Source organism: Hippocampus comes, unplaced genomic scaffold (genome assembly GCF_001891065.2).
Source record: "Hippocampus comes isolate QL1 unplaced genomic scaffold, H_comes_QL1_v1.1 scaffold6, whole genome shotgun sequence".
In the NCBI taxonomy this organism is placed as follows: domain Eukaryota; kingdom Metazoa; phylum Chordata; class Actinopteri; order Syngnathiformes; family Syngnathidae; genus Hippocampus; species Hippocampus comes.
This window is the reverse complement of record NW_017805833.1, coordinates 1,623,603-1,638,604: the sequence shown is the minus strand read 5'-3', so window position 1 is coordinate 1,638,604 and position 15,002 is coordinate 1,623,603. Positions and strand designations below refer to the sequence as shown.

The window sequence follows — 15,002 nt, the reverse complement described above, 5'->3', positions numbered from 1 at the left end:
TTGGAAATGAACTCCAACTGGTAGTGGCCATAAACAGCTGTTTTTTCATTTTATTTTGAAGAACTGCTCACAATCTGCCAAACTGCTGCTTGATGTGAAGTGAACTGAGTTCATTGCCACCAAACAGCGTGCGTGTGTCTCATGTCAAACCAGAAGGAAGAAATGAATGTGACGATAATAATAAATTAAAAACGCTGAACATGAGGCATGGGTTCTTTATGTTTCAAATTAAATTAACTTAAAATGAATATGTGCTTTTTGTGTTGACATAAAATGATGCATGCTGTACACGCACACACAAACTCACCTATATCCCGCTTTTTTCGGGTCTCCTGCTCTTGCTTGGCTATTTTGGCCTTCAGGACTTCATCTGTTTTAGCTAAAAAGGAAAACAAAACATAGTTAATAACTGTGATATGTGGAAAATTTGTAGTGCAAAAAAAAGTGACACATTTAGTCTAAGCAAGGCGTGCTGAAAATAGTGCCAGTCATCACAGAGGAAGCAGTAAATGAGCATACAATAAAAACAGAATTTTGTTTTCTCGCAGGCAGGAAGTAGTTTTCTCTATGAAAAAGTCAAGGACAGCCACGCTGCCTCTCTCTCCCTCGCAGCTCTTTATCGTGTTGGCATAATGAAATGCTTAAAAATAAGCCAAGCGGCAGGGATAAACACTCGTCGGAGCATTATAAGCATCTCTTTTCACATGCCCCACTCGACCGACAAAATAATCAAGATGTTAAGCCACATTAAAAAAAAGTATAAGGACTATCAATACAGCCGGTAAATTAATTACATTTCTGCGGTGCGCCGCATCATTTATTTTGCGTGCGGCGAGGCCTCGACGGAGCCATTCGCCTTTATTGCGATCTCGCCACTTGATGAGTGAGTTATGTAAAATTGAGTCTCCAATATCATTACACCTAACGAGTTGAAACTTCAGCAAGGAAAAAAGTGTGCTGTGGTGTTTTATTTTTTTTAAAGGTGGGGTTAACGCAATACAAGAGTGGGTGGAGAGCACAGGGAGTGTGTGTATGTGTATGTGTGTGTGTGTGTGTGTGTGTGTGTGTGCGTGTGTGTGCGTGTGTGTGTGTGTGTGTGTGTGTGTGTGTGTGTGTTCATCCCCAACTGTGGGAATTTGACTGTAGATTGGTGCGGTGTGTGCTTTGTTTGAAATGCCTCATTGGAAGTGACTGGCTGTTTAGCTGCCAAGCAAACATGTTACATAAAATACATACACAGTGTATACAATGTGTGTGTTTGTGCGTTTGAGGCCAGAGGGTTAGCTCGACTGCGCTGCTGGTTTTGTTCACTAATTGGCGTAGACAAAGAAGCCGTCACACTGCGGTTACGGCTGCTTAAGTCTGGAGGTTACGCATCTTTACGAACAATGACTCGACATGGATGAGTGAACCCTCGTCTACCTCCCTCAGCATGTGTGCGTGTAACATCGCATGTTTGATATTGGTTCAGTTTAACTCGATGCTAACAAAGTCCCAATTTAAGAAGCCAAAGGTTCGGGTCAAAAAGCAAACCAGGTCATTCAGCAACTTGTCTCTTTATGATTACAGTGGAACCTCTATAGTCAAACATGAGTGCACAACATCATTTTGCCCGATTTGATGAAAAGTTTGTATAATAATCAAAAATAATGGGAAACAGAGGGATGCTACAAGTTTAATTTTTCATTTTTCATAAATAAAAATGAATTTAAAAAAAGCATTCTTAGTAATTCAAACCAGCCCTGGAAAATAAATAAACGTCTTAAACATTTTTTTCGATGCAAAATAGCACTCTTCTTAAAAACATAGCAATAACATAAAGCGAATGTACAGAATTAAACAATTTTTGCATCATGATTTCATACTTCAATGCCCATTGGCGTGCGACTTCTGGTTTGGACATGTTGGCCACCAGAGGGCAGTATAATAGCTTTCTGATAAACCAAGAGTTTCACATTAAGTAGAAAAAGTAATTTGGAATTTTAGTCTGCCAAATATCGGAATCAGCCTGAAAAATCCGTATCGGTCAGCCATTAATTATATTAGTCGTTTAATTGCAGAGGACAAAGAATGTATGCCTGTGACTATTATTACCTTGCCTCTCAACATGTGATGCTGCATCATTTGTATTTAGATATGAATTTGACTGTGCTATTTCCATAGAACCACCACCCTGGGAAAAAAATGGATCTTAATAATGATCAGATTAGGGGGTGTCACATAAAGCTAAAAAAAAAAAAGCAAAAGAAAGTCCCTCAATGTTCAGAATTTAGGTGTCACATGAGCAGAATTCTGAGGCTTTATGCAACTTCAGAAGTGTCATTTTCTTCTTCAGTCCAATAGTACAGTTGAGTTGTATTTTCCATTTTAAACACTACACTGGCACAAAATTTGTTTTCAAACATTTATTTAAATAAAATGTTGAATCTAACTTTAAAGTGCAATAAATTTTAATTGAATCATTCATTCATGAATACATTTTTGCTCCTCTATTTAAACGCAGTACTAATGTTCACACTGCATACGATTACAGCGGACCACATATGGAATACACTTTTAGGAATAAAACCTGTCTTGTTTTTGATGAACACTTTTTGTGTCACTTGGGAGAGCTAAGTATTTTTTTCCCGACGGTACTTGGTGTAAAAAGTGAGCGAGACATTGATGTAATATATGATATTACACACCAACTAGCAGCTTCGCTCGGAGGACGTGATGTGCCTCTACTTGGCATTGCTGTTCAGCCTTTGCGGAGGTCTGTTCTCCTCTGTGTGCTCTCGTTGAAGCCAAGAATTTATTTACCATGCACAGTTGTATGTTTGTGTGAGGACACCTGTGTGTAACGTAGGTGGGTGTGCGTTGCTTTGCTCGGGGCTACGGGGAGGCAGGAAAGAGATGGCGCGGTATTAGAGGTGGAAGAGAAAGGAGGGAAAAGGGTACAGAGACGCAAGAGGATAGATGGCAGCCATGTAGGAGAAAGGAAGAACTGACAGCTTGAGGGGGGGAAAGGGGAGAGGGACAACAAAACAAGCGAGAGACCAGGCCCGCGAACAACGTCGGGGCGATTTGACGCCTCTTTAGCGTGGTTTATCCTCCACCTCCATCCCTTCATCCCTTCGCCAAAAGCGTTTCTTATCCTCTTCTCCTTCTGTTTTTGCCCTCGACCCACCCCTCCCTGCGTTTGCGCCGTCTCTTGCTCGTCTCTCCAGTACACCGAGCCTTGGGGCGAAAGCAGCAAATCAAACTGTTTATCCATCACTCATCAGCACACTGGCCTCGCGGGGCCCCCGGCCCCCTCAAAACAAAGGAAGCAGGGCCGACCACAGAGCCAGGGATATCATTTAATTACATCGACGTGAGCGCTTGTTTAAAAGATGATCTGCAAAACATACAGGGACAAAAGTATTGGGACATACCTCTGACTTGATTAACCCATCAAATAGAGGTTGGGCTCGACCTTTTGAGTGGAGTACACACATACCAATAATCTGTTGGAGGATTTGAGCCCCACTTGCAATCAGAGTCAGCAAAGGCCCAATTGTCACCCTGGGGCATGCGTTTTCCTATCCTTGATGAGTTGTGACCCATTTGTACAGAAGTGAAGAATATTAAAGTTGTATTGTTCCAAAATAGCATAGTTTTTTTTCCACTCATATCAGTAATTTAACAGGTGTCCCAAAGAGGTGCGCAAATGTTTCCATGAAGTGTATATGACAGCAAAATGCATGCAAAGTAAATTTGTACTGTAGCAAAGGACATATCTTTCTTAGTGATGAACTTTTATTAAAGCTGGTAATCAGCGATCTTTCACTTCATTTAGTCTGCTTTCCACCTTGGATGTGTGAAAGGGGCGGAGCATGTCCTTATTATAAGTGTAATTACAGCTCAGAGGAATCCCCGATAGCTGCCAGAAGATGTTTTGAGCATGACGAAAGAGGAAGAAAGGAAGGGTGGGAGAGCCAGGTTGCCATTTTTTTTTTTTTACTTCCTCCCTTCAGAAGCTCCTCTTCTATCGCTTCTTTTTCTTCCACTCTCCTCTTGGCAGGATTAGCGGGGTCTCGTTAGAGGGGGAAATGTAATAATGCTCCCACCAGGTGGAAAGGGGCCATTATCAGTCAGGAGATGGATGGGCCGTGTAGGGCCGGCGGGGGCCACGCGCGCGCGCACACAATTTAGATTCAATAAACTGGCAAAGCAAGAGCCACAATCTGATTTATCTCTTTACACGCCGCCAATGTTCGCTGCTCCGATGCTGATTCCCTATTACCACACGTTGAGGGACTATTCATTGGACGTGTGGCGCGGCAATCGCGGGGGCTTGTTGGAGTGTGTGTGTGTGTGTGTGTGTGTGTGTGTGTGTGTGTGTGTGTGAGGATAGAACCACAGCAAAACAGACACAGCAGAGGGTTAATGCGTTTATGCACAGATAGACAATTAAATCTAAGGCTGAGGTGAGTTATAGAGTTATTAAGGGCGGATAGGAGAGAGAGTGTGGTTCTTGCATGGGCCTTAGGCAAGGTGCTGTACATACATCGTGTAATACAAGTGAGAATGGATATCATATTATAGAGTTTGAAAGAGCAGCATCCAGCCCACGTTTTGCAGCAAGTCAATACCACATGTAAAAAAAGCAGCCGGCTGAGGTCAGCGCAACTGTTATTCACTTAGCTTGTGTGTGTGTGTGTGTGTGTGTGTGTGTGTGTGCGTGCGTGCGTGCGTGCGCGCGCGCGTGCGTGCGCGCGTGCGTGGTGTGTGATTGCAAGAGGGCACGTGTTGGCGGACATGCACAACACTTCCAGTTTGACTGCGAGCGTGTGTTTGGTCGGTGGGCGTCATTGGCCAGGGCCACCAATCAAAACAAGGGCGAGATAAATCAACCTCGTGGCCAATGACAAACTTAATATTAGAGACCGTGCACCACCATTGGAAAAATGTCCCTTCCAATCAGGCCGGCTCGGCACACAAGCCCGCATACAAGAAAGAGGAGGTCAGAAATCAATGGATTGACAAAAGGCAGGCACACAACAGAAATGGCAGGAATTTGTTAAGATCGTTACAATTTCAAAGAATATTGGTTTGCATCGAGTTCCGTTCCTATGGTGGCAACGTAATGAATTGTAGGAAAGTCAAAACGTGGCATCTTCGGGCAATTATCTACACTAAAGCAAAGTCAATAATTACAGAAAACTTGAAAAACACTTCTGTGTGATAAGTAAAGATTAAGAGCCTGATTTACTAAGATCTAAAATGGCGAGCCCTAAACTGTGTGTCCCCTCACTACTAACAGACTGTGTGCGCTGTCCGCAACATGTGTAAAAAATAAAATAAAATAATGGAGACTGCCACATTTAAAAGAGGGCTTTGCACCTCAGAGCTCTCGTCGTTTTTACTGGTGTCCGACCGAATAATTGGCACAAGACATTACAACATAAGACAAACATAATGAAATTGAATTAAAAAAGGCAACCCCCCCAAAAAAATAAAACTGGCCGATTTTTGCCAATCTTTCTCCCCTTTATAAAGTTAAACAAATACCCAAGGACAAAGTAATGTAAAACTGTCAAATGTTCTGCATGTAATTCATATCTTATCAAAATGTAAATTATTTTATTCATAATGAATAGGCAGATTATCGGAATTTTACTGTGCCAAATATAATTGTCATTGGCCTCCATGTTGGTCGTGCCCTACCTCATTTATCACCATGGAGCATTTCTGAGAGCAAGATCAAAATCAGGTTTGAAATGTTGGATTTAGAAGTGTAATTGAAAGAGACAAACAAACATTACTGAGTTATAGAAAGTAAACCGCTTCAAATTTTGACGATGCTACATAAAAGCTATGTTTTGTTTGTTTTAACTCATCTCAAGAGCATGGAACCCAGATGTATTGGCTCATTCTGAGTAACACTGTAGAAAAAAAATTGCCTCAGGAGAGGTTAGTACCAACTGTCACAGTCCACTGAATGACCTGGATGCAAAGAAATGCAGTGTTGAAACTATCAATTTTGATTCTGGTATTTCAAAATGTTTCCACAAGCGGGAGCGGGAAAAAACAAATCAATCCTCCCCGTCTGCTCATTTTGCCTGTGCCGCCTCCTCTCCTCGCGTTACTAAAAGATGCAAAACGAGCCACCCAAATATGTCTCAGGATTGATAAATCGCATTGCACCTGACAAGCTAATCTAATGTAAAATTGTGGCAATTTTGGCCCGTTCGGTAGACTCAATCCTGGGTGTGCTAGATTAGTGGATCAACTTCCCACATTTGTTTGCTTGAGCAATCAGGTTAGTGCCTGATCTTGCCTGTGCAAATCTTTTGTAAATCAGACCCTAAGATGGGGTTCTGATACCGAACATCTCCAGATGCTCACAATAGGTTTTTGAGCATCTGCATTACATCATGTCCAGCAGGTACACAGCAGCACCAGTTGACCTCAGGGAGAAGTGCTACCCAACGTAGCCACCGGGTGGCACAGCACACAGGCACTCGGAGTGTGGGAGGCATCAGTCAAGGCCTTTTCTCTCAAATTGGTGTTAGCATGTGTTCAGCATGTGGCTGTAAGAAGACAACACTCCACAGGATATGTCACACATGAGTCCAGACTGAACAGCTCACACTATAAAGAGATCAGTTCGAGCTGCTGCTAGTGCTAGAGCCAATGGAGCAAAGGCGAAAACCCAGGCAGGCACGCACCAAACTTGCCAACATCTGAAAGCCAAGAGCTTTGGAGTAACATTTTAAAAGCACATTTTTAACTCTTCCATTGAAGTAGTTATGATGTAGCCGATATATTTACGATGAACTGATGTTCTGTTTGTCCAATTTCATGTTTCATAAAAGTAGGCAGGTGTATTAGAAATGACTTAAAAGTGTGTGTGCATCAGTAACAAATTGATTTTGTTTCTCATTAATGTAATGGCATAACCTCCTGAATCACTTTTAACTTCTCACAACGCCAAAAACAAAATATCAATGTGGTTGTTCAAATTTGTTTCTGCTTTTTGTCTGTTTTTTTTCGTCATCTAGGTCATGGTGACGTCCAAAGGTTGAAGTGAAATACAGTAACTGACCTTGTCTTGTTTGTTGAATTGGTCACAAAAAAAATTCAATAAAATTTTTTGTTTTCTGGAAACGTTCAAATATTACTTAGCTAATTGTGCTTGTGGGCAAATGAACCCAAAAAAAATGTTTCCGTGTGTTGTACCTAAAAATAATAAAATTAATATTACATTGCACTTTACTGTGGCACTGTGTTATTAAAAAAAAAACAGAGTGAAATGAGCAAATTGAAAACTATTTTATGATTGTGGGAGTTGAATAAGATTCACATTTAACATCGCACAGATCTTCATTTTTCAGTGGTTGAGTGCTGAGGTGTCAGTTGTGGCTATGGAAGCTCGTCGTGGATCAGAGTGTTTATTAAGTGTTCATTTTGGGACAGTTTGTTGAATAAAGCTATTGGTAGTGCAGCGGTCTATCCTTGACCATTTTTCAGAGCATTACAATACAATCTAACTCACAGGGGGAAGCTATATTAAATTAGCTAACATCAATACCTGTGTTGGCAATTGTAGACGTGCTGTGTTAGCTGTTTTGCCGTCGACACATTACACTTTGTTCTTTTTTTTAAGTGTGAAATTCACAAGTTTTGGAAATTCTGTCTTGCCCATTCTTTCGGAATTGCCACCATCGCACCAACCTGTTTCGACACAAAGACATATCTCGGTCTGCAATGACATTCGTACATGTGGGAAAATGATCCTTGCGAGAAATTAGCTTCGACTTAGTTATTTGCGTTACTCAATTAATTGTTTCAGACCTAGAAGAAATTTTGAAAACCAAACTGAACATTTTTGCATGATTCGCGACTAAACTCTCACAAGAACACAACACTTGTTTCATCACCCTCTGTGAACTTCCCCCAGAGTAAAGGGACAGGATGTCAGATTTCTGTCTTTTGTATGATTTGCGACGAAGGTCTCATGAGAACACAACAATTATTTCAAGACCCTTCCCTCCCTTCAGGTGCAACTTTAACCTTTAGGATGTGTAGGGTTTGTGAGTAGGTATCATGAGATCAGCAAATTTAGCGGCGGGGTCTTGAGGACGCATGTGGGTGGGTGTTTCAGGTCCAGGACTTCCACCTGCCCTTTGGACCGGAGCAGTAGCCCATAAACCTCTGCGCTGAGAGCAATGCCGGGCCGATGAGGCTAGGCGGAGGGCAAAGTGGGGTTGGGAGAAGAGGCCTCCAGCGCTCAGAGAGAGATCAGAGAGGGGGCTCACTCAGGAGGATTGCGCAGCACCACGGGCTGCACGCACGCAAACAACATGGACGCCTGTACACGCATCCAAACATCACACGCAGCAGTCTAAGGGGGTGGAAAGCTCCCAACAAAGCGTCCATAATATAGCCACCAGGGCAAAGTTCAACCTCAAAGTCTCAGTATGGAAATATCATGTGTAAATTTCATTTGCCTTTGTAGGATTCTGCATGGATATTAAAACATTACATTAGCGTTAAGAATGTGTTGTGTGTCTACTAATTGGCTTGGCGGGGAGGGTGTGTATGCCTTTCAGACACGGGCTGAAGTTCTGCGAGGAGAACTTTGTCGGAGATGAGAGAGTAAGTGCACATCGTAGGTCTTGAGAGGGCAATCAGAGCAAATCCATAATGCAGGGATCACTCTGTGAAATATTAAAGCATCCCGCGGACTCCGAATGACATCTCACCCTAGACTTCAACCCCGTCATGTTTCCGCACGCTACTTCCTCTTTGTAATGCCTCAGATTTTTTTTCTCTCCCTCTCATCTCAGTCGTGTCCTTCAAATCTTCTCTTTTCTCTTCAAACCACCTCTTAATTCTTGGCATCTGGTGGACTCGGCTTTTTAATCTTCCACCCTTTGCACTGGATGGGAAACCTGTAGGAGGATATGAAAAGGTACACGGAAGACATTTGGCTAATCATGCTAGGCCGGGCTACCTGTTTGAATTGTTCAAAGAAACAAACATGGAGGGTTTGGCTTGTTTCCATGCTGCTAACGTGCTGGTCAATTTGCATGATTTTTAGGGTGAAAGGTGCTTGTTCATGATGATCTGATCATCTATGAGCATAAGCTGCGAACCGAGGCGCTTAAAAAAAGAGAAAGAAAGAAAAAAGCTTCCAAAATAAACCTTCAATATCGTTGACACCCGAAAAAATATCAGTGGTGTAATCAATTAGTTGACGCTGACTCGACTATCATCTCCTTAAGGTCAACTACCAAAAAAAAAAAAAAAAATCCATCGTCACTATACCCCCAATGTTTACAAGTGTCCCAAAAGATTTGTCTTCAAAACTACAGGTTCTACCTTTCTTTTATTTTTAAGAGTAACCCAGTACGCAGTGGCCATCAAGATTACAAAAAAGTCAGAATACAATATCCGTATTTTTATTTTTTGCATTTACTAATACAATAAAGCTCAATTTTCACTGATAATATTGAGGGGCAGGTGTAGCAGCATGCAATATGTCCACTATTCATGAAAAGCTTTATTTAATCATGTATGACTGAATGGCTTTAAAGGCAGAGTTTTAAACAACGCAAAAATATGCAGCACCCTCCCGAAAATCCCACTTCTTTTTTGAAACACATCTTTTGTCCTTGTTTTAGCTGACCAAAGAGCTAAACTTACATAGCTGATGGGAACTGAAGGCGGGACACACGCAGTCACACATGCACCACTCAAATGGCGTGTGCTACACCACATCGGCCTAAGCTCTCACAGCCAGCTGTTGCTCCGCTCTGATGTTTCTTCACATACCGTCTGCCGAGTGCAACCGTTGTGTAAAAAGGGCGGGGAATGTTTCACTTGCTTTGTCACCAGCCAGGTTGATGCTCGGACGTATACATTACATCAACAAATGTAATGCAATACAGCTCAATCAACAAATGCTTTAAATTGAGCAGGATCGTGCTTGGTCACGTGTGAGTGGGAGCCTATGCCATCTGATTTAGGGTGACTCGCAGGATACACCCAGGACAGGTCACCAGGCACATACAAAGGCCTATTCACATTCACAACGATGCACAATTTCAATGCACCTAACATGTATGTTTTTGGAAATGTGGGAGGAAACTTGAGTGTGTGTGTGGGGGGGGACATGTACCAGTAAGCATGGGCACAACAGGCAACCGTCACAAAGGAGAGCCTGAGCTCAGATTGGAACCCAAAACCTCTTGCCCAAACGCCCGCCAAAAGCGCGCGCAATCTGAAAGCGTGAAATGCAATTTAGCATCCATTATTTGGAATCTCAGTGAATCATGCCCACAGAGACTGTAGATCAAAAACCTTGATCAAGAAACTGACACTGTAGCGTAGTCACAGTAATTTTAGTGCAAAAAGATGCATGTGTGTGAGCCTGTGTGTGTGTGTCCACTTATTCTAGGGTGAACGCACTTGAACACGCTGTTGAATGGTGGAGACTAAACTCAGATCCCCCTGCTGAAAGCCTGTTGGATTCCATTGTGACGGCACAGCGCTCAGCATGTGTCTTGTGTGTGCGGCGCTAGTAGGGTTGTGGGGTGGGGCTGGTGGGGCGCAGCTAAGACCATCAAAACCCCCACACATGAAAGGTAAACTGGAGCGGCTAATCGCCATAATGACACAAGGAGGCTGCGAAAGGGGCGGCCACTTAGAAGAAGAGAAAGGCGAGGAGAGGCTCTGGCTGTGTCAATGGGGCTCAGCTCAACTGACCACATTATAGGAACAAACACACAGTGCCACAACAGAGCCACAGGCTTGGTGGTCTCCGCCAAGGCCTGGCTGCTCTTTTCGGTGTGGACATCTTGGAAGGCTCAACGTGCATGCATTGTACTCCTTTTTTGGGGGGGGTAGAGGGGGGTGCAAGAAAAAAAACATGAAAAACGCTATTAAAAGATAAAAATTAAGACCTCCAACAAGGCTTGGAAATCTAATAGTGAACAGTGAATTTAGGCTTGGGAGTCAAGCAGGTCTTGGGGTCTATTTTTAATTGCCAAGGTAAAATGTTCATGGTAATAGTTTTTTTTTTGTTTTGTTTTTTAATCCTGATTATAACGCCTAAAGCTTTAAAGTTACATAAAAGACTATTATCGAGAAGTGCAGGAATATCATAAAGGTCTAAGCAGGCTGGGCTATTAAGTTGCCAATTTCATTAACATGACAGCACACAGTGAAAACGTCAGTCGACTGGAATGCTGATCGCCATTAAACCAAGATCACCTTATATACTGAGCAGTTAACTAGTTTAAAACGTGAGATGAGGCTACATACCTGTTGGGTCCCTTGGTAAGTGCAGCTGTTTTAGTTAACAATGGTGTTCATATGCCATGACTTAAATGCTGATAATAATACCAAGCCATGACGTAAAAAAACAAAAAACAAATCAAAGAAAACATGACTTCCTTGGTGGGGCAAACCAAATTAGTGTGACGACAGTAATAGACGTTTATTAACATATTGGGGGAAACACATGAGGGAGGGAGAGGGAAACAGTGTTGGACAATTTGGACAGAGCGAGGGAGAGGGGGAGAGAGAGAGCGAGAGAGAGAGAGAGAGAGAGAGAGAGAGAGAGAGAGAGAGAGAGAGAGAGAGAGAGAGAGAGAGAGAGAGAGGGGGCAAGCGGACAAGTGACAGCAACCCCTTCGAAAAGACGACACCTCATGCCTCTCCCTCGGCCCCCTTTCCTTTCTCGTCTCTTAATACTTATTTTCACCGCTTTGCTTAAAATATTGATCATCAATTAGCAGTACGTCTGTTTTGCCACAAGGATGGCTGTCGCGCGCTATCACTCTGTCAGGGCCAATTGGCCGCTCATTCAAAGTTCATCTTTTTCCTCGGTGGCTCTGAACCTTTGGAGGAGTCATTACGTGCCGAACATAGCCTGAGGTGCAATCACCTATTCTCTTTCATTACCAGCGAGATGGAGAAGGTGAGAGAGATTATTAGAACTTTGGAATGATCACAAAGCTCCACGCCGCCTGTCAGATCCACCCTACGTGTAATTCATCTGGCCTCGCTCAGTCCGCCCCCCCCTTCTCTTCCCTCCTCCTCCTCATCCTCTCTCAGCCAGGGCTTTGGCCACAGACATTATTCATGAACATCTGCAGCGCGTTGAATATTCGGCAGCTTTTGCCATGATGAAAAGGGAGCTGCCCTCTTTAGACTAGAAAATTAACATGCCGGCGCGGCGATTACGGAACGTTTCCTTGCGAGCACGGCTTTGACACAGAGACTAGCCGCCACTGATGGTCCAGGCTGGGCTGGCTTCCACAGGTTAGGTCCACAATTCTCTCATTAAAATTACGTACAACCACCTCTGTACGGTCAGAAAGTCGACTAAGTTGGATAATTCAACCACAAAAATCGTTTGCCCGGAAGCGTCACTCCATGTTACAAAAAACGCTCAGGCATTTCCCACAGACGGGAAACACGGCCGCATGACAGTTTCACAGTCTGTTAGCACTCTCTATTGGTGGAAAGTTGACACTGCAGTCAAGCAATGAAATAAATCAGTCAGCTTTTCCTCGTCGGCAATGATATGTCCCTCACTGTATTTACAGCGGATGCTCTTTCTGATACAACCTATCCATTTTTACCCAAGTGGGGCAACAGTAGTGGCTGGGAATTGGCAAATAGCAAGGGGAGTCTTTTATCTATATCAGTACTTGATTTTTTGATAATTGATTCGGAAAAGAAGCCCTGTAATCAAGTCCCGTTTAACGCAGAGGCAAACGTTTCCAAATCCAACCGCACAACCAAAAATCCCTGTTATAAAGAGACCATAAAAAAACATTTTAAAATACTTTTTCAAATAGCATGAAAAACGAATCACCTTTCCCACATGTGAGGGCATTACACTAAGTCCATCGTAACCCCCCACCCCAAAATGACTGCTTGAAATATTACGATACAGTGTGTTTGTGTGTCGACTGTCAATCTTACACTCCAAAGTAGAGGTGCAACAATTAATCAATAACTAACTGAGGCTCAGCTTAATTGATCATTTCTCATGAAATTGATTCATCATTCAGACACCTTTTTTCAAAATTTTCCAAGTCAATTATCAAATTAACCGCCAACTGTTTTGTTAGTCAATTGATCGTTTGGATCCCTTTTCATTAAAAATTCTCCATGCCATCAGAATTGTCAATATTCTCAGATTTCTGTTGTCCTCTCTGATGGCATACTGATTATCTTTCTGGTGAATCAAAATCCATTTGCTTTTAATTTGGGAAACAACTCTCAACGCTTTTGTCTATCTTCCAACATGTTAAGAACCGAAGCAGTAACTAAATTATCATGAATTTGTTGAACTACATCGTTATATATGGGCGGCCCGGTGATCGATTGGTTAGCGCGTCAGCCTCACAGTGCAGAGGTGCAGGGTTCGATTCCGGCCCCTGCCTTCCTGTGTGGAGTTTGCATTTTATCCCCATCCATGTGTGGGTTTTCTGCGGGTACTCTGGTTTCCTCCCACTTTTCAAAAACATGCATGGCAGGTTAATGGGAGACTCTAAATTATCCCCAGGTGTGAGTGTGAGCACGGATGGTTGTTCGTCTCTATGTGCCCTGCGATTGGCTGGCAACCGGTTCAGGGTGTCCCCCGCCTAACGCCCGAAGACGGCTCGGATAGGCTCCAGCACGCCCCGCGACCCTTGTGAGGATAAGCGGATCAGAAAATGGATGGATGCATGGATGGATGGATATTGCTATACAAGTGAAATTATGACGTTTTTTTATGGGGTGGAACTCATTCAAATGTTGAGGGTCGATCCCCACCTTTTGCTTACATAAGACTTAAGACTTCAAAAATGAATGCTCAACCTGTGGCGAGAGACAAAAATGTTCCCCGCTAAAGTCTCATTACACCCCCTTCACCTGCGTCTATGGGCCTTTCATTTTGTCCCGTGTGTCTCTCCACATGAAAATGCTGGCAGATAATGGGAGTCTATTCCTCTCTCACACCGCGAGGAACACAACTGGAGTCCAGCCAGAGCATCCTCGCCCCTCCCTCATGTTGACGAGATATGCTCTTGCCCAGCGGTGCTTTTGTATCTGTGCCAAGCCTCCAAGAGAAATGTGGTTAAAACACCACAACACAGCCTTTACCTCTGGAAGGTAAGAGGTGTTTGTCCCACATCCTTTGGCCTAATATTTGAACCAAAAGCAAAGTTTTTACTGACAAAAGAATTTCATGCACCATCCAGTCACCGTTTGCCAAGATTTTGGACGGATAATGGGTGCGTAGGGACAACCTTATATAGTCTCCAACATATCCCAAAGACTCTCAATGGGTTTTGGTGGGTACTGTCATATTTCCAGAACCCCTCTTTCACTATTGGAGCCACATGAATCCAAGCAATCATTCATGGAAAAAAAATTCAAATCTTGTTAAGCAGTACATATAAAGATAATGCACTGATTTTATCAGGCCATATCTATCATCTGCTTGGATGAAATGCTCCTCCAAATTCAATCTGGCCTTGTGTGCTAAATCCAAATTAGTGTTACCTCAAATTTAAAATGGGTTACACACATTCCAGGTTTCATCGATTTGTAACTCATTTGCTGCCAGTCCTGATTGCTGTTTGAGAACATAGATTAAAAAAACAAAAAGTTGGCTTCTACCTGTTTCAGTTCTTAAGTTATCAGCAGTAGAACACGTTGGCTTCGCCAAAAACATCTGCTTCTAACCAAGAATGACTGGCTAATGACTACATTGGAAATGAGAAAAGGCTACTTTTTGTGTCAATTGGGGTTAACGATAATCCCGTTATCTCTCTGCTTCGTTTAACGTATGTGGTGTCTCCATTTTGACCGGGCGGTGCATGCCATGAAGCCGAAAAGCAAGCTTGACGCTCAATTAAAGCGAGCCGATGAAAGAAAGGCAGATAAGAACACAAGAAATAGGAGTGGACCCAAAAGAGAAAAGGAATCAGCTTTCATTGCCTCTAAAAAGAGGAACACTTGGAGGCTTC

General features: G+C 43.0%; 1 protein-coding gene across 4 annotated transcripts in view; it reads right to left on the bottom strand.

Moving 5' to 3' along the window:
• rsrc1 (arginine/serine-rich coiled-coil 1) overlaps window positions 1-15,002 on the bottom strand; it is a 115,886-nt gene that overhangs the window by 23,420 nt on the left and 77,464 nt on the right. For all 4 annotated transcript variants that reach the window (XM_019887642.1, XM_019887639.1, XM_019887641.1 and 1 more), the window contains exon 7: window positions 308-379. In XM_019887642.1, the coding sequence (XP_019743201.1) occupies window positions 308-379 (72 nt within the window). The remainder of the gene's footprint in view (window positions 1-307; window positions 380-15,002) is intronic.